Here is a 25,511-nt window from a genome sequence, read left to right as displayed (position 1 = left end):
AAATTCCCTCAATGCATTCATGAGACTGGTACAGGCAGACGGGCAACCTGAAACAGTCTCCGTCCACAGCGTCCGCAAAAGTACAGCCATGATAAAAATGATAGTATTTTTGCCTTCAGTACACTAGATGCTCCATATATGCACGACGTTACATACTGACAATGGCAGCCACTTGCTTTGTTTTTCCATTTATTAGAAAATCAAATTAGAGTGAGGCAGACGGTACACTTTCCAGTGTTATAAATGAACACTGAAACGCTGAAACAGATACTGCAGTATTTATTTATTTACATAAATTCATAAAATACAGATGGAATTTATATGTACCTTTTTAAATTAAAAACCTTTTGATTAATTAAAGAGTCACAGCGGCAATATGGTGACAGTAAACATACAGACTTCCCTCTTGACAAGTTCAGTAACAAGAACATTTGTAGTCTTAAAGTGTTAAACACAAGGTCTCCTTGGGTCGTCACTTCAACCTACAGTACTAACAACTCCTTAAGTTTTATATTTGCACAACAATTTAATCAGACAGTGTGCAGCTGTAACTATCTGAGACCAGGAACCTTCAATTGTAAAACTGTCTGACCATTGACATAAAAGCCAATAATCTGCCAATATAATGCCTCAAGTCAATCCTCTTCCTGTCTTGGTTATAGCCAACAGTGCACATCAACAGCCCTTTAAAACGCCCTGCTGAAGTACTTTGTACCAAAGCTGTCATGGGCTGCAGGCCTGTGAACCAGCAACGGTCTTGAATGGATGTTAATTATATTAAAATCCATGAAGCATTTAACGGGTTGATGGGAGAGAAAAAACCTATTCCCTATTCTCTGTTCAGGTAATGTCTCCACACTGATGTAAACTCCACTTTGCAGCAGAATAATGTATCATGCGGGGTTATAATTTATAAATTAAGTATAACAGCCGTTGTTTCTGCATCATCCAGTTTATTAAATGTAAACCAAAGAGTGGGAAGCCGGCAGTTTGTGGTTTCACAGGTCTTTGAACAGCGGGTGCTGCAGGGCCTGAGCAGCAGTGATCCTGTTGGCAGGGTTCAGGTCCAGCAGCCGGTTCAGCAGGTTGTACGCCTCATTAGGAACTCTGTCCCAGCCTCGCTCATCGACCTCCATCTCGCAGTCCGTCTCTGAGCTCGGTTTCGTGAGATGAGTGGTTCCTGTGTTCCCTGAATGTTCCTGGTGGTTTGGGAGAGTAGAAGAGAGAGACGACGGGGTTCCTCCTGCTCCGTCTTTGTGCTGCTTGAATGTTTCTTCAGTGGGATGATGTGTGGGCGTATCATCTTGGACCTTGTGATGACGGGTGGAGTCTTTGTTGGCCTCGGGAAGAGGAGTGACTTCATCTGGAGATGGCCTCCGTCCTCTCAGCGTCTCACACAGCGTCCTGAGGTCCTGCCGAGGCAGCTCCCGGCTGCACGCCACTGCCTTACCTGAATCAAGTCAAGCCCAAAATAGGTTTAATATCTACACAGAGCCTTCCATACGGCACAGTGAGGGTGAATTCAGTTCTCCTACGTTGTTACAGTGATTACTGGTGATAAACTGTGTTGCTGGATTAACACAATACAGAAGCAGAGGGATCAAGTTAAAATATGAATACACACCAAATGCCTTGGCAGCCTTGATGGTCTCTCTGGAGCCTCGTATGGTCATGATCTGAGTGAGGGCGATCAGGTCATCGCTGGCTTTGAAGAACGGGTAACGGCCACTGAGCAGTGACAGCAGGATCACACCAGCTGACCACACGTCTATGGCTGCAGGAGGAGAAGACCGGGTACAGCATTAGCAGCCTGGACCAGCTTTATTGTTTTCAATGAGAATAAAGTGTTGTGCATGTCATTTTGAGATGCGGATCTTCTGTGGTGGCCGCTGCTGGATACCCAGAGCTATATGACTTTACCAAGCGTAGTTACCGTGATCTGAAAACAGCAGCCTGGAGGCTAATTAGTGCGGTTCTTGAGATTTGGAGTAAGTTGTTTTCATTCATTTAAATTGTACTATTAACTATTAGCTAACGTACCGTTCATGGTTTGTTTTAAACTAACGTTAGCACTCAACAAAGAAAGGCAGTGTGGTGCGGTTTGCTTAAGTCTTTTCGCAGCTGTCATATTTGTGTTGTTATTAATCATTTATAATTGTCATTTGAGAAACTAACCTGTTCCTTGGTTGGGACACTTTGTGAGGACTTCTGGTGCTCTGAAGCCCGGGGTGCCAGCCCTGGGAGCCACCTGCTGCTTCCTTTGTTAAGAAAAAAACACTCAAATCAGTGAATAGCAAAAAATTTATGAAATTGATGTCTTGTAATTAAAAATGTTATAGATTAACATTTATTTTACATACTGTATGTTGTGTAAAAGTAGCTTATAATGATTTGTTTAAAGAAAAAAAGAAAAGCAACAAGTAGTTCTATTCTTCTTCTCTTTCCTGTTACCTGGACATGCAGATGTTGCAGACACGGTCAGTCAGGTAGCAGTTACAGGTGAAGCCCTGATGTACGGGCCTCTGAGGTTTCTGACTGCTGCTCTGGGTCCTTACAGGCAGCGGGGCCCGACTGGCCGAAGAGTACCTTCGGTTGGCTGAGTCCTCTGCTTTGGGCTTTACCAGCTGAATAAAAGACTACAAAGAAAGAATACAGTGTCAGTGAGAAATAAACACCCATAATGTCCTTTAAAAGAGTCTCTAAAGATGGAATAGAGATGAATCTCTTATTCTTCCAAAGCTTTACTTTCCACCTTGCTTACCTCCGTCTTAACGGCAGCTTGTTTGGTGGTGGATGGAGCTGGAGTGCAGCTGTTCAGGTTCCTCTCTCCAAACACAGCTCGTGGCTGTTTGCGCATTCCTGACAAATCCTATTAAAAAACAAACATGGATGACAGAATTTAGCTTGAACCAACACATTAGTGCAGAGAGAAGGAGACAAATAAATGCACAGACAAACACGTATTTTAATAAATCCATACAGGAAATTCCAAACTCAAATTCAGGCGAGTGATTTCTGCTTTCACTGGACAAAGAAAAACATCAGTAGGAAAAATCTGGACAAAGTGCGGACACCTTTGTGTGCTTTGTGTGAGAGTTGGAGGTAGTGACAGTGGCGGTGACAGAACGTGCTTTTTTAACCAGTGCTTTCCGAGTGGCTGAGGAGGATGTGGTGGAGGAGGACGAGGAGGAGGAAGGTGGTAAAGTTGTGGACGCCCGTGGAAGCAGAGGCAGTGAGGTTGAGGCTGTGGTGGTGGTGGTTTTGGGAGGGAGTCTAGGTGGTGCTTTGCTCTTCTGTGTTGTGTCTTGTTTCCCTGTGGACCCTCCACCTGTTTGTGTTGGCTTCTGTCTCACCACCTTCAGAAGCTCAATCTGGGTGTCCGCTGTACCCTGAGCCAGGCCGAAGTCCACCAGCGCATACCTACACACACATTTTAAACGGGGAAATTAATACATTCTTTATGTTAAGTCACCATTTGTACATCAACCACTCACCCCGTGGTAAATTGAATTCTTGAAAAAAACATTGTTTTTCCTCGATTGTCTCCACATTGAACAAAGAATCAGAGAAACGTCTTGATGAATTGCAGTAAATGGACGTTTAACAACAGCACAACTTATCCAAACTCTCACACAACTCGTGCAGTATAATCAGTCTCATTTATCCAGTCATGTGCTCACTACTTCACAAGCACATGACTTTTAACTGAAACCTTACTATTTAATAAAACAGTCTAGTTGTCGGTGTGGGTCTGGAAAAGTACGGTTATAATAGTTTTGCTGTTGTTAAACGCAGCCTTCATTTTCTTAGATTCATCAAGAATTCTCTGCTTTTTTATTCTTTGTTTGCTGTGGAAAAAAAAATGCTAAAAAATGTTTTCCCCAAGAATTCCAGGTAACACAGTTATTAAATAAATAAATTACATTAGGAACAATTAGAACTAACATTGGAAACTATTTGATTCATATACAGCATGAACATATGACATGACTTTAAAACAGTCGACAGTCATGAGAATCCAGATAACACAGTAACTGATATACAAAGGGTCATTTTGTGAGTGAAGTATTCCTTGAACTAATTAAATGCCAATTGAGAGGCTAAAGTTGTAAAATATATATATATATATATATATATATATATATATATATATATATATATATATATATATATAAATAAAAGAGTAAATGAAATACAATCAGATGAAATTCTGCAGCTGCACTGAACACAGAGGGAAGTGACTGCTCACATTTTGCTTTTCCTGTTGTAGAGGAAATTGTTTGGTTTGATGTCTCTGTGAATGATACCAAACTGGTGGACGTGTCTCAGCGCCTTCAACAGGTGATAGATGTACAGACGGACCTCTTCAAAGCTCAACGAGCCAATGATGTCCTGATGAATACATTTAGAATAAATCAGAAGTTTTAAATTACAGATTGTGATATGCAAAAAACAGTATGTGACTGAAAAGCAGTAGCTACATGTTTGACATAAACTAATGTGTGGGACAATGTCCGTACCACGATCGCTTTATGCTCCATATAGGGCATGACGATCACCACGTGGTCCTCCTTCCTGAAGCAATACGTCACTCCCACCACACTCTCTCTGCCTCTGCAAATTGAGAAAAAATCAATAATTAATAAAAATGACTCAGTATCTGTTGTGTGATTTCTCTGCAATGATGTCAATCTTGGCTGGTTACTTCCAATAATTATATCAAAAACACTGATCAAACATAAATGCATCTTTATAAATTCAAATGAGCATCTATGTATTGAGATGTGTCGGTTCAGCTGAATTACACAACGATACACAAACAAGGAGCCCACACACCAATTAGCTACGGCATAAAATAATCTTTAAAGAAAGAGATTTAGCTGGAAGAAGAATAGAATACTGAAAAATCAACTGCCATCAAACTCCTTTTGAACCAATTGTCAAAAGCTACTAACAGCATATTATTTGTATAACAATTACATAATATTGCTAAACAACAAGTATAAAAACAAAAGCAAATAGGTGATGACAGTCATAATCAGCAGTTTAAAAAAGATTAAAGAGTGGACTAAAACAATAACGACAGCATAAACAATACATGAAGCAAAGACTATTTAAATATGTGACTTATGTGAAGAATTTGTTTTACCTGTTCAGTTCTTAAACAGGCTGTCTGACAGTCTGGGGGATGTATAACGATTTATAAACACAACACTATTGGACTCACCCAGCAACAGTGAGACACTGAAGCTCAGCAGCGATGCGTGTAGGATGGCTGGTTGGGATGAGGTGCTTCAGGGCAAACATCTCTCTCCTCCCATCCTGCATCTGAGCCTCACCCAGAAACACCGAGCTGAACGTACCTGGTGCACAGATACACGTCATAAACACACCACTTCTTCTTCTCCAACAAATCCAATGAGGTGAACGAGTGCCTCCTGTATTAACCTTAAACAGAAGTTTCTCTAAATATACTTGTAAACCCCAAAGGTGTGAGTTTTGCAGAGCTTGTACCTTCTCCGATTTTGTCAATGATGCGAAAAACCTTGGCCAGCTGAGGGATAGCTTTGTAGAGGATCTCAATTTCTATTTCCACATCCCCTGGAAGAAAACAGGAAATCTTGTTGTCATAGATGCACAACAAGATTTTTAAATCCAATACCATCTTTACTATATTACTCTCACTCACAAATAACAAATGTGTTAAGCATTGTTATCACGAAAGGAGCAAGAATGACAAAGCCTTATAGGCATGCCTAAGTTACAGGCTTTGATATAAGACAACGATTATTTTATTATATTCCCAAGCAACATTAACACAAAGTATTAACACTAAATATATTATGTGTGCTAACATAATTCTGCATCTATACTGAACTGTGTTTTTAAGTTGTGATGCATCCAACTTACTTCTCCTGTGACCAGATTTATTATTACATTCCTCTGTGCTGATGCTTTCAGTGCAGACAGGAGACAACTCCATCTGAGACAAAGAGAGAAATGAGGAAAGAACTTAAAAGAGCTGGAAACTGAAACATTTGAATTATAAACGTTTAAGATTCAAGAGAACTCATACAGTGACCACCTGAGGACAGGACATATCTAAGTTCAGTGGTGGAAAGTAACTAAGTACATTAACTCAAGTACTGTACTTTGAATACAATTTTGAGGTACTTTTAACTGGAAGTATTATTATAGATTAATATAAGACTTTATTGATCCCTTGGTGAAATTCACAAGCTATATATATATATATATATATATATATATATATATATATATATATATATATATAGATAGATAAAATAAGCCCCACATTTACCAGCTGCTACAGTGATGAACACATTAATGCATTAATTATTATAATTCAATTATGTCACAATATAATATAATAATAATCCTCATGATTGTTTGCACTTACTGTAAATCGCTTTGGACAAAAGCGTCAGCTAATTGAACTGTAATGTAATTATTCTGAAATGGGCCATTCTGCATAATGACTGCTTTTACTTTTTGTACTCTATAAAATTTGATGCAAATACTTTTGTACTTTTACTTAAGTAAGATTAAATGCAGGAGTATTCATTCTAACAGTGTATTCAACTTTTACTTAAGCAAAAGGTAGGAGTACTTCGTCCACCAATGTAAACGTCACCATATGCTTAGTCACTGTCATACTAACTTATGGAAGTAGTGTTAAGTTGGACAGTGTATGAAGAGCCGTATTTGTTTGATAAAGTGATTGGTTATCGGGAAACTATTTGGTTGTTGGCTGATAGATGGGACGTGTCCAGCTCGTTTTAAGCTAAGCGCTGTTTGTCTTCCTCATTACAACAAAACTAGCATGCTACTGTTAGCTTCAGTCTGTCAAGCTAGCTAACAACAGCTTGTTGAGTAAAACAAAGAGAACCTCACCGCTTTAGTTGGTCAGGAAAGTGCAGTAGTTTCTTCAGATGAACATTGCATGTAAACACCATACAGTCATGAGCTTCTGTCCCATTGGCGAAAACTTAAACATATAAATATCAGTCTGCGGCTAAATAAAATAGTTTGTTGACTTTGAGGCTCTGAAGCTTTTCCGCCAACAACAAACTCCGCGCTAAAAGTGACGTCACCGACATCTCGCGTAACAGCAGCACAAGTCACGCGGTATCAAGGGATCTACGACAGACTGCTGTCTGAGGTACACGTACTGCAGCATGGACTCAACACCGCATACCATTTTAAAATGTGCTCTTCAGATCCACATTTGTTTGACAGATAACTAAATGTACATTAAATAATCACCAACTAAAAGAAATACAGGTAATTTCATGGCCATCGACAAATTAACTGTAGAATATGTACTAAATGTTGAACTACCCCATCAAAGGATGAAGATTTGTTCAGTCAAACAACAAGGAGACCTCATTTATTTACACACTTAAAATCTACTTCTAATTATTAAACTACAAGCTGATTGATTTGTTGCTGATTTACTCCAAAATGAATGCAATTAATCATCCAATAAACACAGACTTTATTAAATACATAAATAAATAAATGACATTAGTAACAATTAGAACTAACATTGGAAACGATTTGTTTCATTTACAGCATGAACATATAATAAAATGACTTTGAAACAGTCTACAACTCATGTAAATCTCACTGGTTAACGAAATATGAACACAAACATAAAGAAAAACACTTCATGTTAATACAATATTCATGTCACACTTAGACAAGCAACACTTCTAAAATAAACCATCAAATATCCCAAGGAAAGCTTCCTCTTCTTTGCAGTTGGTGCTGAATATAAAGTTTGTAAAAAGAAAGGGTGATTATTTCCATTATGTACTCAGGAAAAAATATTGTAACGAGTAAATAAAAGCCTTGTTATTTTTTGTTTCCTCTACCTTCTGTTGACAGATGAGCTGGTGTTGGATGGGACGCTCATTGCTGAGAAGAAATCAAACCTTCTGGTAAGTGGGGCCATGTGGGTCTCAGTCTGCTTTGGGAGGTTTTCTGGTGTTTTCACTGGTGTCGTCTCTTGTCTGAAAATGCTTGGCCTCTGCAAAAGGAGGAAGGGAGGAAAGTGTCACATGTGTGAAGTTACGGTGTTTAAAAGATTTAAGATTTGGAGGGATGAAACCCTCTTTTAATGGTCACACATAGTGAAATTTGTTCTCTGCTTTAACCCATCCTAGTACCAGGAGTCTCATAGGACAGCACCCAGGGAGCAATGGGAGTGAGGGGGGAAGGGGGATGTGATGTGGCAGGGCAGGAGGTGAACTGGTGAACTGGGACCTCTCCAAGTAGCAGTCACACTCCATTTTTTAGGTCTGGTTGGTGACTTGAACCAGCAACCCTACAGCTCACAGTCCAAGCCCCTACTGACTGAGCCACTGTTGTCAAAGCACCTTTGATTAAGCTTAACCTGGGAGGTAGTAACTCTTTTGCTATTAAAACATTAACAGATTATTCCTGTCCAGAAAGAGAAAATACCATCAGAAAAACAGGAACCTGAATAGTGAATTTTGCTTTCTGCCATGTTTGTTGTTGACATCTGAATGTGGCTATGCATATGGGAAACACAGCGTTTAAAACATTACTTGGTGAAAAGAATGAAGGCAGTAAGATGTTCAAGATGTTTACATGGCTTCATTGTGTCGCTCATGACCACAGTACGAGATTTACTGGATAAAACAAATCTACATGTAAACAATAATATTCTGCAAAAGTAACACATGCACAGATCTCTGCATGCACACAAACACACTCACACACTCACACACACAAACCTTTTTATTTCGGTCGAGTGTGATTCTGTTCTGTGGTTTGACTGTGATCAGTGAGGGTCCTGGTTCTCTGATTCCAAGACTTAAGAGAACAAAAATGTTTTTATTGCCTTAACTACAATATAAAATCACAGCGGACGATTCCGTGATTTTCTGAGAGGAGATTTGACATATTCACACAGTATTTGTTTCCTGGTGTTTGAAAGTAAACAGTACATAATTGTCTGGCCTTACCTCAGTGGTGTTCTGGTTACACAAGGTCTGACTGAGTGACTGAGGAGTACTGGTGCAGATGTTGCTGCAAAGCCTAAACATGAAACATATGCTTATACTGTTTATCAAAATCATAACAACGGTTGAGGCATAATCCCTCATGAAGTAAGATATGCAAAGATGATTAAAACATGACTGTGTGGGTGTATTACAATGACGTCTTATTGAGATGCATCAAAAGCCAGTAACACAAACTTCCCTCTACCTGTCATGCTGAAGTCAACAGATCGCTGGACTTGAGGGCCAGCATTAGTTGGACATGACGTCTCGCTGGCATGCACCAAGTTCTCGTCATCAAAGTCTCCCCAGTCGTCCCATTCATCTCCAAGGTCAAAGCTTACAGTCGGTATGTGTGAGGATGAAGCATTTTCGCAGTGAGCGCCCTGGTTTGACACCGCAGTGGACCTCATTGAGTAAGCCGAGCTGGTTGTATTGATCTGGTTTAGAAGCGGTTTGTGGCTCTGACTCACACCAGCACTGATTCCTGTGTTCATCCACACCGAGGAACCTGAACACAGATGGATTAAATGAAAAGGATAAATAAACCACCAAATGTTGCTGCACTTTGGGCTTTGTTGGATTCAACCTGAATAAAAGGGAACTCCATAAAAACTACAGATGATGTTTTCTACCATTCGCAGCAGGCAAGTGCTTCAAAGGATGGGATAGACAATAATCTTGGCCAAATAATATTGCTATACAATATTATCTGAGTGATTGCTGAAAATACATAACATCACATTACATCCATTACATCGTCAAATACATTTTTGTCGACAAACAAAATTGCCTATATATTGCCTTATCTTGTTAACCTTTACTTATATATTTTTTTTACAACAGAAAATACTAGTTATTAAAACCTTTTTAAGACATTTTGTGGGATTACTGACACATAGTTCCTCTCTTTGGTGGTGCATTTATGGACCCTCATGAACCATTATGTTTATATAGCTTATGAATGTTCTGTGCAGTCAATGTAAATCCCAAAGTAAATTTACCGGCAGTTTACTGAAATGAGCTGATGACAATGGTGAAGAGATTAATAGTCATATAAAATAATAACTGGCAGAATGTAAAGTATATGAGATTCGTAGTTAATGAGTTAAAACATGCAAAAGCAGCAGTATGGTTTGTCTCGTAAGGAGTTTGAGTTAGGCTGTTCAACGATACCTCGATGGTGAGCGTGAGACGCAGCAGGTGTTTGAACAGGCTCCTCCGTCATCCTGTGCATGTCCTCCACATAGTCATCATAATCTGAGTATGAGAGACAGAACAACAGTCACAGATCATGTTAAACCCTGCAGTGCTGACTTCAGAGTCATCATCTTTAACTTGTTTACCTTCAAAGTCGTCCACATGAATTATGTCTGTCAGCTGAACGCAGTCGTTTCCCGTCAGATCCACGGTCTCAGAGCGAGGTCTCCCTGAAGCTTCATGGTGACTTCCTCCGTACCTTCATCAAACAAAACAGCACATGCCTTTAATTCAGCATCAGGCCATCAGATGTCATTGAAACTTAACTTATTTATTGTCACATTTGTTCAGTATCTTATTAGCAGTAGTTAAGGGGCGTGTTCTAATGTTCGCGCCTATGAATCAAAGTTTAAAATGTAACTGTGAATACCAGGAAACAGTAGGTAGCCTCTCTTTGGGTCTGTAAGCAAACTCCTGCATGTTGACAGACGCAGACTCCTCGCTCATTTTCATCTGAGGAAAATATATAAAAATATAGTAATAGTAAATAATAAATAGACAAACACACACTTATTTAGTATAGCCATGTAATTCACAAGGATTATATTTAGTACAGTAGTTTAAAAACAATGCACATGTAGCTCGCACCTTTTATACATACAGCACGATAGAAACATAGAAACACACATATTGTATTTAATCTGGATGTTCTGCAAACAAAATACTTTTTATAAAGTGCATATCTACATGCCTAGACTCTGGTATTTATGCAACTACATGTATTATTATTTTCATATCTTAATACTATACAGGTATAATAATGATGTCATATGTTACATACAGTATATGTATGTAACTGTAATATGTATTTTGTACTGTTCCTATAACAGCTTAAGGAAAGACAGATTTGAAATTTAATAGCAATTTTACACACAATTCTTCCGTTATCTGGATCTGCCGACGTTAATGCGAGAGGCATCTGGTTAATTAATTAAAAAATAGATGTTAGCAATTATTTAGAGATTTGACAATGCAATGTCAGAAAATAAAAATGTAAAGAAATACTACTTCCCGTCTTATTTCTAAGATTTGAATACCACTTATTTTTAGATGAATGAATTCAATTCCTTTTCAGACTTTTTAAGAATCTGCGGGAACCCTGTATTATCTTTTCTTGTGGTGTTCCATGATCTGGCTGGTACATGTCTTATGTTCAACAATTCAACTTCCCCAATCTTTATCTCATCATCTTCTTCTGCAGACTCAACATGAAGAGTTTTTTGGAGTAAAAAAGAAATGCTTGCATAAGTGCACAGATTTAGGAAAGCACAGCCTTCGGTTTGTTTCTTATAATAATGACGGCTGCATTGTTAAAGAGCATGTGATGCAGGTTTGGACGGATTCCAAAAATCCTACTGGTTTTCTCCCTCACCTTGAGTCGTTTGACAGGAGTCTCCTCGTGTGTGTCACACCTGCTCCTCAGGTCTTTCAGATAGCAAGAGAAGCTGGATTCTGGAGGATTTACTGGCTTCTTTCGTGGCACAGTAACGCCTACTTTACCTTGGGGGTGGAGAGAAGTCTATATATTATATATAGATTATAATCTTGACAGCCACACAAAGTAAAGCACATGGTGCACATAAGTGCAGAAAAAGACACAGTGAAAGACGAGTGATTGTACTCACAGCAGTCGTGGCCACAGAGATCCTTATTCCTGCAGAAGTGGTTGCACTGTCTTTTATTGTCTAAATCTGAATGTAAAGTTGTCACATTTGAATAGGGAGAGAAAACAAATTCTCAAATATAAACCTGCCTTTGAAGACATACTATATCAATATACACAATTTCATATTTCAGCATCAATAGAAACATCAGTAACACAGTGTAGTGCCTTGGACTGCAGATGTGTCATTTCCCCTCTGAGTTGCGGCCTGATCCGTAGACTGTGGTTTCAGTGCAGAGTGCTGCAGTCTCTGTCCACATGGATTATTATATGGATTATCAGTTCCAAACCGCCTGGCTCCAGAGTAGTAGACGTTGAACTTCTGCTGGATGTCCAGGCCCACTACAGGAGAGGAAAAGGCCAAAATGTACAGTAACTGCACTGGATTATTATTATTAGAATTTATTTTACAATTCTTGATTTTCTCTCTATTCTTTCGCTATTTCATTTTATTGCATTACTTTACTGCTATTTTTTTTGTTTAAACTACAATACTATCATTTTATTCCTGGAGGAAGGTGCCTGCTGGGTTGGGTTGTTGTTCTGGGTGGGGAAGAAACATTGCAAAAACTGAAAATGCCTTGTGTAGTACATTTCATTTGTGTACATACTGCTGCTTTTTCTTCAATTAAGTATTTAAAAAAAAAAAAAAGGTATACATATTTATGTATATATAATTGACTTGTTAAGCTTGACCCTCCAGTGGATATATTTCTTTGTTAAATGCAAAGATATTTCCATGGTTTACCATATTGTGAGCTGATGAGATTGACAATGATCTCCTCTCCTGTCGAGGCCTTTTTTACCTCGATCTTCTTCGACCAGCTACCAAACTTCAACAGCACCAGGTCCCTGCCAAACAAACAAGAGGGTGCCTGCTGAAAACCAAAATACTTTATATTTTAAAACCAGGTTCCGTCTTTTTGAACATAATGGTGAAAGGTCTGTGTTCTGATTGATCCACCTAGTTATCTAGAGAAAGTGAGGGTAAGTGAAAGAAAGACAACATTAAATTGGTGGGAGCCTGGGGTTTCTTGTGTTTTTTTCTCACGTAAGTTTCTGTAGAAAGACCACAGTGTTATCAGAGTTTCCAATAATCAGCGAGACGTAGTGCTGGTCTGGAGCTTTTCTCCTGGACAGCAGCTGTGCTTGGTTTTTTAGGTTCACCTTCACCACAATCTCCGCCGTAGCACAGCTATACCTTGGAAGCTGCAAAACACAGCAACAAGTTAAAAGAACAACGATTAAGAATAACACAGAGCAATTCAATGAAACCACTATATGCACTATAACGTACTTGTCCCTTTGATATACAACTCTGCAACATCCTTTACCTGCTCCAGAGTAACTTCATACGTCGGGAGATTTATGACAGATTCTTTGATTTGGTTGCCAAATGGTGGATGTCTGTTTAGAATCTGAATAAAATATATAAAGTTAGAAATCACATCCAAGTAAATTATACAATAATTATGTGAAAAAAACACTCATTCCACCTTTAAACCAAAAGTGTTCTTTTTAAATATTACACAGACTGACCAGCTCAAGCTCTCTGGCGTTGGTTTGCTCTATTTTGCTGAAGGTGGTGAGTCCAGCGTTCACCATGGCGGTTGACAGGGTCTGGCCTGAAACACACAATATATTAATATCAAATGTTAATATTAGGTTTGTAAAAGGAAAGGAAGAGTGTTTAGTTTATTGAGTTTATTACTATTCCTCATTTTAGTACTATATTTACATTGCTTAGCCTTAGATTACAGACCCTATACTAAGCTTTGTGTATCCACCTATCTTCTCCAGCTGTTTGGAAACATAGGGCGAGTTTTCCCAAAGCTTGGCTCTGAAGCTCTTCGCCAGGATCAGGGAGTGGAGCACAGCGGAGAAACCGGTCTCTGATCGGTGACTCAGAAACTCTGACAAGCCTGATTGGGACCACAATACAATTAGAGTTTTAAAAAATATCAAATAAAACCGAGTGCACATTGATCATTTGTTTTCCCTCATTTACCCAACATACATTTGCTGATGCGCATTCCATTCCTGAAGATCTTTGATGTGTCCTGTGTGAGTCCAAACTCTTGCAGAGAGATGGAGCCCAACTGAGCCTGAATCAAGCTACAGACAAGGCAACAAACACAACATATAGTGGACAGTCCATTAGCAATTTATAATATATATTCTGCAATAACATTCATAAACCAGTATTCTTTTTTTAATCAAACACTGCATGAACCTACCAGTTCACTTTCATCTCACTGGTTTTAATCTTTCCCTCAATGGGAAACCTGAAATAATACAGAAACATTGTGTCTACGTCCATCATTATACATTTAAAAACAGGTGTTATGATATATGTTGTGTCTGACCTGATGGTGATCCTGTTCTTGTCCCTGTTCAAAGTGTTCAGAGGCCTCTTCTCATTCACTCGCAGCTGAATGTCGCTGAACTCTCTGCTCTTCGACACCAGCTCGATCTGTACAAACAGCCATGTTTGATCTGAAGAGCATTTTCTTTGCATGCCTCACCATAATAACAATGAAAATTATTTCCTTTTGCAGGAAACCAGCCAAACAACACCAAATGTAACTGTATCTGCTATTTAAATCAAATGCATTGCTGTGCAATGTTATCAGGAAACCTACCAGGTCAGACAGGTTCTCAGTGCCAGACACTTTGCTGAACTGTTTCATGGTGTCAAAGGCGACACAGTACCGAGCCATCAACCTGCCGCCCTCTGCGGAGACACAAACAAAACTACTTAACATGTTTAAGTAGTTTAGTGAATCTTTAATTATCTCACGATTCGATTCTAAATGGATTCTGGATTCAGTACATAGAGGTGCTAATTTCAGGATCTACTCCAGCACACTGCGCTTTTATAGGTAGTGTAACAAATGACGGTATGAAAGCAAAGGAAAGTGTGTATAAAATAGTTTTTATATTTGAAAGTCTTATCAACAATGTAAACACACAAAGTCAAACTTGAGACAAAAGGTAACATTTATTCATGCTTAACTTGCACAAATAATATGATTTATTATACAGTATTTATAAATTCTCAGTGAATAACAAGTTTAAGTTACACAAACATTAAAAATGCTGCCTGTTAAATAAATAATATTGCCAGGCTTAGGCAAGCTGCCTTTACATTTCTCAGAAACTTGCCAATTTCAAACCTAAATTGTAAACAGAACATATAAAACTGGTTTACTGCAATAATGCTTGACACAACTTTGCCTTGGTGTGTAGACTTACTGTCAATGAGAAGCAAAACTTTGGTTCTGTAGTTTGGAAGTTGTGAATCGAGTTAGAATCTTAGAAGATAAGAATCTCCCCCCCCCCTCAGTTAAATAATAGATAAAGATGCAGCTGTCATTCACAGCACTGAACACAAGTTAAGAAACTAAGAAGGAACTCACACATTGAGCCTGTTGCTAACCACTTGAACTTATTTCCTCTCTACCTGTCGGTTTGATGTTGATATCCTCATCCATGTCGATCAGACCGATGGAGGACAGAGAGTTGAGGTTCTTCAGACACAGTTCTACGAGAGGAGAAACACACTTAACCATTACTACAGTAGTGTTAGTGATGTGCATAATTAACCCGACAAGTCAGAGTACAGACAGAAGAGCAGCTTGGATGATAAGTGGTATGTGAGTACAGTGGTTTAAATGTGTTAATAGAGTGTCCTAGTGTAGTAGCAACACTCTACCTGACTACTGTGAGAATAAAAACAGCTGTGGCCCACCTTGCAATTTTGCTTCGATTCCATATCTGTCTAAGTCAGCGGAGAAACCTGAAATAGATTTGAGGCACACGGCACAGACTGGTTTTACATAAAGTCATGAGAAAGAGGCCGGACATTAATTCTGATACAGATTATTGGGTGTGTTCTGACCATAGTGTGTGGGGTTCTTGAGGGCTCTGATGTAGAGGAGGGTGGAGCGTATCCAGTCCAGAGCCATGTTGACATTGCTGATGGTTTGGAGAACAATCTCAGCATTCAGGTGCTCCACCAGGTGACTGTGTAAACTGGGGAAAGGAAGATTACTTTGACATTTAGTCAGTTACTAAATACAAAAGACTTGGCAATTTTTGTAATAGTATACATATTATATATTGGATTACAAAACAATGTAATCTAATCTGAGTACTTTCGGATTACATCATAATAAACATTGAACACATTGCTCCTTATACTAAAAAAAGAATGGACGCAACCACAACAATTTGAGTTCCAAAGATATGTTTTCTCTTTAAATATCTCAAAACCTTTTCAATGCAAATAAAAATGCATTTAGCATATTCAGCTTTTACAGTCGGTCCAATGAGATGACCGTTATAGAAACAGTACTGGCGCAGGCTCCAGGTGTACTGTGTGTAATCTACAACATGTGGGATGAACTGTTTTGTTGCAACTGTTTGATCAAAGTCCACATGGAACACTTTGCTCTTGTAACTAACATTAATTTGACTTAGAATTAAATAATCAAAAATGTAATCAAGTAATCCTTGAAAATCTAACTAATCTTATTACACATTTTTTCAAATGTAATCTGGGTTGATTATAGAATTATATAAAAAAGAAGGCAAAGGGACTGAGGTGTAATACCTGCTCTCAATGATTTCCACCCCATTCATTCGGTTTATGTACTTGTCTTTGGTTTGGGTCTTGGTCATGATCACTGCAGTCGCTGATGTGTCAAACTAGAGGAAGAAAAGACCAACGTTGGTATTTAGTATGTGCTAATACAATATCATTCTTTTCTTCAAACTGTTTCAGCTATTTCCACAACATCTTGAGATAGCTCACATTGTATCTAAGACTTTCAAAAAATAAATGTAGAGAAATATCTTGTGGTAAAATGTCACCGTGCCAGTGAAACAAATCTGCTCCTTGTTTTGTGATGGGGCACTAACCTCTACCTCCTTGTGCTAAGGGAGGTAAGATACAAATAATTAAGTATTCCATTGTTATTTTGGCATTACTTGTGGTCTTCCAGCTCGGCCAATCATCTGCAGCAAGTCAGCCTCACTGTACTCCTCACAGGAGCCTGACACATACTGCATGGTAGACTTGATGACCACCAGATGAGCCGGCAGGTTCACCCCCATGGCCAGAGTCCGGGTGGTAACTACGGTATTAAAGATCAGACCACAAACACAAATGACTTCCCATGAAAATACAATGAAAAAGTGATTTCAAACTGTACCAATAAGCACCAAAAGTCCCTGACACGAGAGTGTGGTACATTGACCCTTTATATATATATATATATATATATATTTATATATTTATATATTTATATATATATATATATTTTTATATATATATATATATATATATATATATATATATATATATATATATATATATATATATATATATATATATATATATATATATATATATATAGTATATCAATTACTCACTCCGTGTTACCTTGAAATCTTTATTTTTCTTACAGGCCTCCACGGTGAACAAAGAATCCAAAAACAGAGAAAAGTCTTGATGAATTGAAGTTAACCTTACTATTAAAAACACATTTGAATAAACAGTATTCACCGGGTCGAGTGGCGCCGGCACAAGCGTGACACTGTCTGTGCGGAAGTGTTTTAAATAGTAAAGTTTTAGTGAAAACGCCTGTTTGTGAAGTAGTGAGCACACGACTGGATACATGAGACTGTGATTACACTGCAGAGGTGTGTGAGAGTTTGTAAACAGATGTTTTAATATAGTTGTGCTGTTGTTGAACGCGGCTCCATTTACTTCAATTCTTCAAGAAGTGTCTCCACTTTTGATTTTTGGTTCATGGTGAAGGCATGTGAGATGAACTAAAGTTTCTTTAAGAACTCCAGGTAAGACGGGGTGAGTGATTGATAAAGAAATGATCATTTTGTGGGTGAAGTTTTCCTTTAAAAAGCAATATTATTGCCTAAGATTATCTTTATTGCTTTATGGAAATTCCATTTTGAGATCTTTATTGTGTCTAATGTTCAAACAGATTAAAGCTTTCAGTCTTACTTATTTGTACTAGATTCCTACAACTGGTGCATATCAGTTAATATTTGTAGGAACATATAGTGTTTAGCTATTGGCATAAAAACATACCAGTATAGGTCATTTTAAGTTGTACTCAATGAGTATTTTAATTTAAGAGGCATTTTTGACACAACCCTATAGTTACGAAGCTTGAGCTGACGCCTTGAAATGTTTCAACATGATATGGGTGAAGTACTGGATCCCTTCAGTTGTAACCTGCAACACTTGTCTTTCCTGTTTATATCTGAAACGTTACAGACAATAAACAGGACCGTGTTGCACATTTATATAGTCACACTTCTATTTACAGTGCAGGATAACACTGTACTCACAGAGGACAGGCAAGTCTCCCAGAGTGAACGCCTCTTCTATCATCTTCCTGTCAGTCAAGTCAACTCCTGCATGATGGTATCCAACTCCTAACATCACCAGATCTGGACCACAAACATAACACCAAATAATACAATACAGTTAAATATTACAGCTACAATCAAATGAAATTGTACTTTCTTACTGGGTCTGTGTCTGGAGGGTCTTGACATTTAGGTTTTAACTGGCGACTCACCTCTCAGTTTTGAATCCAGAATAGAGTTTGCATATGTCATCAGCCTTAACAGATTGCAAATTAACAACAAGTCAAGCTTTCAACTAAACTGAACAACAAAACTGTTGTGATGAATATGTGAGAACATAGCAAACATACCTCTGCTTGTGCTCTATGCTCATAATGAACCGAGCATCCTTAGCCAGAACTGTCGCTGACTGCTGGACTCCTTTCCTTGTAGAGCAAAACTACAGAATAATATAATTATTAGACCATAAAGAAATCTAATCCAGCCATCCTCATTAATGACCTTACAAAAATGCAAGCAGAAAATAATTTCCCCCGCCCACCACGAGTGCAGGCTTCTGGTCAGAGTAAGTTTGTATTATGTTGGCCATCTTGTAGTTGAGCGACAGGTCAAACTTGAACTCTGATTGGTTGGGGCTGCAGGGGAATCCCAGCACCACCTTCCTCAGCTTCACTGGACGGTGGCTCTCGTCCATGTCCAGATATGTGGCCGGACCACTCTCATTGGACAGCCAGTCTGCTATCTATTAACATAACATAACTGTTATCTGATTACTGATTTACACTGAGAGTACAGTACAAACACAGAATTGTGACTCAGTGAAGTGTCTTTCTTAGATTGTTGCTATTTGTATGCTTTTTTCGTACTTCGTAGATTTATCTATGAACTATATCATCAGGGCTCAACAACATCTTATAAAAGTGGTTGCCAGGCCACATCTGCTTCTTTGTCATTTAAATCAATTTCCACATTTGTGATGTTGTCAGGTTTGTCGAACTGTTCACCTATACAGTCAACTTCTTTTGCTCCGCCATTGTCTCTCAAACAGATGTCTGTGCGCACGTGGTTCCAGTTCTGACTGTAACAGCAATATTTAATATCACTAATGCAACAAATATCACAAATATCCTTATTTTTTCTGTTAACAATAATGGCAACCAGTTGGTTGCCCATTTCTGGTTATAATTGCAACCTGGCAGCTATTACTATGAAGCCCTGATCATTCCGAGAGATTTGCACACACTGCCTTTTGAATTCACTCGTCACAAACAAATCTCTGCCGTGCTCGTTCTCAGCCACTTACATCAGAGGTGTTGGGTATGGTGGCCGATACAGCCACAAACCTCATAGAGAGGCCTGTCTCTGGATTCTGTGCTGTTCTGTAGGCATGTACGGCCTTCATCCTGCTCACCACAACTTCCAGAGTGGCACCGCGGGTCGCATCCTTCACCACATGCACCTGGAGGAACATGTGCCACCTTACAATTGGCTTTAGAAATATCTTAAAGGCTCAACACACAGATAAGTTGCTATATAGGTAAGTCTGAAAGAACTACATTGACAGGTCGTATGCACTCTCATAATACATAGTCCCAGAACATGATGTACTATCATTTTAATGGCTAACCTCAAGTATGAAATTAAGTGCTGAGGGCAGAGGCTAATTATGTGCCATCTTGCAATGTGGCATAATAAAACACACTGTAGACATCTGCTGTTGCAGTGAGCATCTATCCCTATGCAGGCAGATTATGAACACTGAAAAAGGGCCTGATGTAATCATTTACTGAAAATGTAATATAATTGAAACGTGATCAGAAATGTAATAAAACTCGATAATGTAATAATATGTCCTGAATGACCCACATGAAAGGTACATTATCTGTACAAATTTGGTATTACATTGTCGGTAAAAATGTTACTACAATATCAGACATTTTATTACATTATCAGGAAATTATTACAGGGTTCGTGCAGTTTAAGATTTTATGGGTGCTTTTCCCCCTTTATTGATAGGACAGAAGATAGACTGGAAATGGGCGAGATGAGCAAAGGGCCGTGGGTCGGATTCGTACTCTTTTCGGACTCAGCCTTAGCACATGGGAACCCTGTACAACATTATTGGGTGCTACAGGGCCTGTGAACAAAATATCTGACCTCATCGATAAGGAAGAGCCTGACTAGCTGCAACAGACAGTTGTCCTTCCATTTTCTTGTCATGCTGTCCCATTTTTCCTATAAAGAAAAGTTAAACACAACATTACGTATTCATGTGAAACTTCAGATCACATTTTTATTTTTGATTCTCATCTTTCCTCTCCCTTAATTTGTGTTGCATTTGTTTATTTAAGACGCAGTATAGTGTCACACACAGGCGTGGTCAGGATGATGTGGGAGTCCTGAATCTCAAAGAAGTCATCAATCTCTGTGTCGCCCGTCAGCTCCTTACAGTTCAGCCCCAGAGGACCAAACTTCTTCTTCCAGCTCTCAAAGCACTGACTGCAGAGAGCTTTGATAGGGGCCACTGCCAAGAACAAACAGTGAATCTTTTTACAAGACAGTTCTCTGCACCTCTGAAACCCCCTAAATCTATAACTGAATCAAAAAAACTAAATCAAAACACTCTGGTCTGGAAATGATGCACTAGGCAAGTCAGAGGGAAAATGTTCAAAGCCCCAGTGCATGATTAGTCAGGTGCTGTTGCTCTTCACTGACTTTGTTTAGGCTGCATTTCATTGGGTATAGGATTTCTTACTCTCACCTGAATTTTGATACAGCACAAGTTTTGATCACATTGGCAATGTGTATATAAAACTGTAAAGTTAATCAGATCTGTGTTTTGCATTTTCAAATCAGTTCAAAAGTAAAAAATTCCATGCTCATCTTTCAAGTCTTGGGAGTTAAGAAAATAAAACACAGTTCCAGGAATTCTTCTAAACTTTCTGGATCGGAATGGTTTCCCCAATACTGAGACTGGAAAACACAACTTTTTAGTGTTTGTGAATATAAATCATTACTCTAGGCCAAATCTACTCAGACTGGAGCTTTAAGGGAATTAATAGAGTCTACACAATACTATGCTCACTATAGACAGCTTTGACATCTTTCCAGGGCTCTGAGCTCTCCATTAACAGACGAATGATGGCCAGCTCAAACAGCACTGTTTTACCAGATCCAGTAGGAGCACATGCCACAAAGTTGTTACCCGTGTAAAGAACCTGTGAAAAGCCAAACATAAGTACACTCCAGGAGAGACAGTCAGTTCACACATATTAATAAAATACGTTATTCATAATCCTCAAAATTCTGTTTATAAAGGCTTTCAAATAATGCTTACGTCATCGAGAGCTTTGGACTGAACGTAGTTGAAAAAGGGGAACTCTTTGAAGACGGATCTGAACTTAGCCGCTGTGTTAGCATGGTTGAGGAAATCAAAACACATTGTTTGCAAAATTGTAAAAGCATTTGAGCACAGTTTAAACACTGTCTAACACTTTTAAATTGTGTTGCCTTCCACAAAAAGGATACGGATTTCAGAAACTGGTCGCAAAACTCCGGACCCAGGGGACCCTAAAATACAAAACATAACATACTTTCATCTTCAGTATAACTCTCACAGATTCCACCAACATGTAAATATGAAATGTTTAACATAGTTGTAGGGTATAAAAATCAAGGGATTTTATTTTGTAGTAAATGTTAAGTAAAACTACAGAAATATTTGTATTTAATTATTCTTTTATTTGTTTTATGTTATTTTACAAGTTCATTTATTATCTATTTAGGTTTTGACTATTCCTATTTTATAATGTAATTATGCAAAACTGTAATAGATAATATGATTTCACTAAGAATAAAAAGAAAGTAAAAAGAAACTGCAGAAATGACTGAAGACTACATGTGGTTATAAAGGTTTCCACTGTTACCTTCTACAGCTTCTACTGTTTTACAACCCACCACCTAGTGACCAGTATGTTGCATTACAATGGAGCGGTCACTGAGGGGAGCTCACCTCATTTCACCTCATCACACCCAAACACAATGTGGCAGCTGCTGCCATGGCTAGACTTGGGCATTCTCGTTAGCTGCACCACTTTACAGAAGATATAGAAGTGTTATTTGGGTAACCAGTCATAGACTGTGGGCACAGCGCCCGTCTGTGACTGTGTCAATGCAGTGCAGCACCTTGTATGCGGAGCGGCTGAGGCGTCATGGGCGGAACGAAGGCTCTCTTTGTGCCCTTGTCCTGCGTCTCAGCATGTGCTGCCTGATGCGGGGGTCGGCCACTCGCTGCAGATAAACCCATGGGAGGGGGAGGGAAGGGGGGCTTTGAGGAGAAAGGAGGAGCCGCCTGCCTAACTGTCGCCCGTGGCGGCTGAAGAGGAGGAGGCACTGTCGCCATGGTAACCGGGCCGAGAAAAGTTTGAGGTCTGGATGCTGTCTGGATGCTGCTGCCGCTGTTTCTGAGGTCATCTGTGTTTGACGAGTCACCTCCACTGTCCAACACCTGAACCTTGAATAAGCTGTTGAGGGAGGGGAGAGAATAAAGAGTTGATAGAGGAGGAAGGTAGAACGAGGGAGGGTTGTTGCTGCTGCCAGCTTGGAGGCTGGTTTGGTGAACCAGCCAATGGGGTTGATTTAGCATCTTTTCGTGTTCTTCTTATTATGTAAAAAATGTAATCTAATAAAATAAAATCTTTGAAGAGATTTTATTGAATATGAAAATGGAGGATTTTGAGACATTTAGACTCTCCATTTATCCCATCTTAGAATTAGGAGCAATGGGCACCCAGATCTGATGTCTCGCTCAGGTGAACTGGCTCCTCTCCAGGTTACTTGGTCCGTCTGGGGACTTGAAGTGACAGCCTTAGCCATAGAACAAAATTCTTATTTTTGGAAGACAAATAACTGGAAACATAGCTTTTATATTGTGAATAACATTATTTTTGGCTTTTTACAGCCTCAAAGCCACATATCAATTATTGGCAGTAAAAAGCTTTGAAATCAGAGACCTGTTACTGCGCCCAGGTGCAGATTTTATCTCACCTTTCAAACTACGTACTACAGGAAGACTGCCCGAAAAACAATGTGCACGCATTCGTTCATTCACAATCATATATATGTTGTCTTGACAAATAACTGACACTTGCCTTCTCCGTAGAGGTGGGCTTTTGCTGCAGTCCAGAGACAAACACCTCGTGCTGATGGCTGCATAACCAGAGTCCTGCAGGGTTTCATCTCCATTTCTGGCACTATAGCAGGCACCCTGAGAGTAATCCCTGAACCCTTCACCTCCCCAAAGGCCATTACTTCTGCTGGTGTTATTGCTGCCGCCCTGAGTTTTGTCAATCTCTTTCTCATCATTGTTGTAACTGTAAGAACTGTTGATTTTTGATGATAAAACCTTAAGGCCATCTGATCCTTTAAAAGAAGGCAGGAATGTCTTGGGTATCTGTGAGAAACCTGTGAGTAATATTGAAGAAGGAGAGAGTTTCATCAAACAAAGTTGTAGGTAGCTATAATTTGGTGACGTAGTTAACATTCCAGTTATACTCATGATTATGAGAATATATCATAAACCCGGTGTGTTTACGCACACCACAGAAAATAAGGAACGCTTTCAAGCCTATTTAAGCTATTGTGTCAGTGAGTCACAGAGTTAAATTTAGTAGGCCAGATACTGAGCAGTTTACTCAAGTCAAGTGAAAAGGAATTCACCCTAATCCAGAGCACAACATACTGTATAAGGTAGAGAGACACTCTGCTTCCTCCTGCATATCCTGAGTGGCTGGAACCTGAGAAAGTGATGGAGGCACTTCCAGCTGCCATGGGCTGACCTCCTGGTGCAGTGGCTTTCTGTCAAATACAATCCAGAGGGAACAACATTAATTCAGCTGTGAAAGGAAAGAAGAGATGGGGATAATATGGGGCATCCCTTTGTACTCACACTTTGTGGACAATGGGTTTCTCAAAAAACAGATTGTCCAGGGACAAGGTGCAGTCGTCGGAGTCCAACATCTCATCAGGTCAAGTAGGTGCTCACTCATTTGAATGCAAAGAGGGGCAATTTCAATCAATCACCATTAATACAATTATTTGAAGCTATGTATTTACACTATGTTTCTGTGGCTGAGATTTATGTATAGGTGGAATGGCAGAAACACTATTGTTGCTGCAAGCTTGGAGGGTTTATAGAAATGTGTTGTTGTTGTTTTGGTCTGCAACAATACAAAACCATCTTTAATTTGTTCTCTCATGACATATCCCAGGAGGCAAAAATCAAACTTCCAAATAAGTGTATGGATTCAAACTATTTGAGGGATTTAAAAGAAAATCATCACTACATTACATTTTTAGACACACAAGAGAAACTGTAAATTAATATGTGGCTTTCATACAACTATAGTTAGCTGATTTAATGTTAGCTTAAGCATTTAATATAGCTACTTATAGATATGACATAACTGAATGCCCTGTAAGAAGACCACCCGCTGAACAAAAATATATACAAATGTAACTTCCATTATGACTGATGTAGTTAACTATCTCACAGTAAAAGTGCTTAAATATATATGTACATTTTCGGGCTAAAACAGTGAAGGAAATTGGGCTTTGTTAGCTTTAGCTAAGGCGTTAGCTAGTGAACAACCAGCTAGCTACAGACAATTATGAAGACATTATAACTAAAGGCTATCAGTTGGTTGTATAGTTGCCGAACAGTTGATCAGTTATCTGTACTATGTTCTGGCGGTGAACTTACCTGTGGTGTATACATGTACTCCAGAGATATAAGCCTTCAGTTGTTAGGTCAGAGCTTAACTCATGACCTCACTGGCTACATTTGACATTTAAGTTAGCGCCCCTTTACCATGTTTGCGCAAGGATGAACCACCAATCAGTACAAAATTATATTTATTAGCACATTTCAATTAACAGTACTGTAGCTAGGATTTTTATTTAAAGTATTGTCTGTAGCTAAATATTCTAACCAAAATGTAAATAGGCCAACTGTACCGTGTTTACTTTGGTATTTATTTAATAAATTGTCCAATGTGTTTTCTGTTTAAAACACACGACGCTGTGAATAACTGAGCCGGCTACGAAAGCAACAAAGACATGTGAGAAGACAACCATGGGGG

The 25,511-nt window shown here is 38.9% G+C and overlaps 2 protein-coding genes and 1 long non-coding RNA gene across 7 annotated transcripts; 1 reads left to right on the top strand and 2 right to left on the bottom strand.

The window, feature by feature from the left end:
* Positions 1–268: 268 nt before the first annotated feature.
* cdc7 (cell division cycle 7 homolog (S. cerevisiae)) lies at positions 269–7,052 on the bottom strand. Of its 3 annotated transcripts, none has more exons than XM_029453958.1 (12): positions 6,916–7,052; positions 5,911–5,983; positions 5,515–5,601; positions 5,228–5,363; positions 4,521–4,614; positions 4,250–4,392; positions 3,075–3,420; positions 2,762–2,869; positions 2,452–2,636; positions 2,176–2,258; positions 1,625–1,774; positions 269–1,450 (listed from the first exon to the last, which is right to left on the bottom strand). In XM_029453958.1, the coding sequence occupies exons 2-12, from the start codon at positions 5,981–5,983 to the stop codon at positions 999–1,001; spliced, it is 1,857 nt and encodes a 618-aa protein (XP_029309818.1). In that variant the 5' UTR covers positions 6,916–7,052; the 3' UTR covers positions 269–998. The 3 variants fall into 3 exon arrangements, with proteins under 3 accessions (XP_029309818.1, XP_029309819.1, XP_029309820.1); XM_029453959.1 differs by having other exon boundaries at positions 3,132–3,420; XM_029453960.1 differs by having other exon boundaries at positions 3,357–3,420.
* A 1-nt stretch (position 7,053) lies between these two features.
* Positions 7,054–9,406, top strand: LOC115022854 (uncharacterized). Of its 2 annotated transcripts, none has more exons than XR_003833963.1 (3): positions 7,054–7,183; positions 7,912–7,964; positions 9,273–9,406. It is a non-coding gene; the product is annotated as an uncharacterized LOC115022854 (long non-coding RNA). The 2 variants fall into 2 exon arrangements; XR_003833962.1 differs by having other exon boundaries at positions 7,170–7,305.
* On the bottom strand, positions 7,608–25,242 carry hfm1 (helicase for meiosis 1). Of its 2 annotated transcripts, none has more exons than XM_029453956.1 (40): positions 25,133–25,242; positions 24,320–24,414; positions 24,113–24,228; positions 23,523–23,835; positions 22,558–22,895; positions 21,901–21,942; positions 21,710–21,780; positions 21,458–21,590; positions 20,745–20,896; positions 20,530–20,607; positions 19,676–19,831; positions 18,914–19,114; positions 18,723–18,811; positions 18,585–18,628; positions 18,352–18,453; positions 16,966–17,111; positions 16,589–16,683; positions 15,875–16,008; positions 15,725–15,772; positions 15,437–15,517; positions 14,616–14,707; positions 14,340–14,446; positions 14,211–14,258; positions 13,991–14,088; positions 13,761–13,895; positions 13,513–13,598; positions 13,308–13,391; positions 13,025–13,182; positions 12,722–12,825; positions 12,142–12,315; positions 11,936–12,001; positions 11,683–11,810; positions 10,681–10,763; positions 10,397–10,509; positions 10,227–10,310; positions 9,259–9,561; positions 9,015–9,087; positions 8,784–8,862; positions 7,899–8,053; positions 7,608–7,791 (listed from the first exon to the last, which is right to left on the bottom strand). In XM_029453956.1, exons 2-40 carry the CDS (start codon positions 24,388–24,390, stop codon positions 7,737–7,739), a joined length of 4,635 nt encoding a protein of 1,544 aa, XP_029309816.1. In that variant the 5' UTR covers positions 24,391–24,414; positions 25,133–25,242; the 3' UTR covers positions 7,608–7,736. The 2 variants fall into 2 exon arrangements, with proteins under 2 accessions (XP_029309816.1, XP_029309817.1); XM_029453957.1 differs by having other exon boundaries at positions 24,320–24,410; positions 25,133–25,206.
* Between the last annotated feature and the right edge of the window lie 269 nt (positions 25,243–25,511).

The sequence above is a fragment of the Cottoperca gobio genome, chromosome 17 (genome assembly GCF_900634415.1).
Source record: "Cottoperca gobio chromosome 17, fCotGob3.1, whole genome shotgun sequence".
Lineage (NCBI taxonomy): Eukaryota > Metazoa > Chordata > Actinopteri > Perciformes > Bovichtidae > Cottoperca > Cottoperca gobio.
This window is presented reverse-complemented; position numbering and strand designations above follow the sequence as displayed.

Excerpts from the sequence above, each read along its gene's own strand:
- cdc7 (XM_029453958.1), bottom strand. The coding sequence starts at position 5,983 with ATGGAGTTGTCTCCTGTCTGCACTGAAAGCATCAGCACAGAGGAATGT. Across the intron at positions 2,637-2,761 it reads AAGCTGCCGTTAAGACGGAG|TCTTTTATTCAGCTGGTAAA; the intron begins GTAAGCAAGGTG and ends CTTTCTTTGTAG. Across the intron at positions 2,259-2,451 it reads TGCAACATCTGCATGTCCAG|GAAGCAGCAGGTGGCTCCCA; the intron begins GTAACAGGAAAG and ends TTCTTAACAAAG.
- hfm1 (XM_029453956.1), bottom strand. The coding sequence starts at position 24,390 with ATGTTGGACTCCGACGACTGCACCTTGTCCCTGGACAATCTGTTTTTT. Across the intron at positions 21,781-21,900 it reads GCGACCAGTTTCTGAAATCC|CGGCTAAGTTCAGATCCGTC; the intron begins GTATCCTTTTTG and ends ATGCTAACACAG. Across the intron at positions 14,089-14,210 it reads AGTGAGATGAAAGTGAACTG|CTTGATTCAGGCTCAGTTGG; the intron begins GTAGGTTCATGC and ends CCTTGTCTGTAG.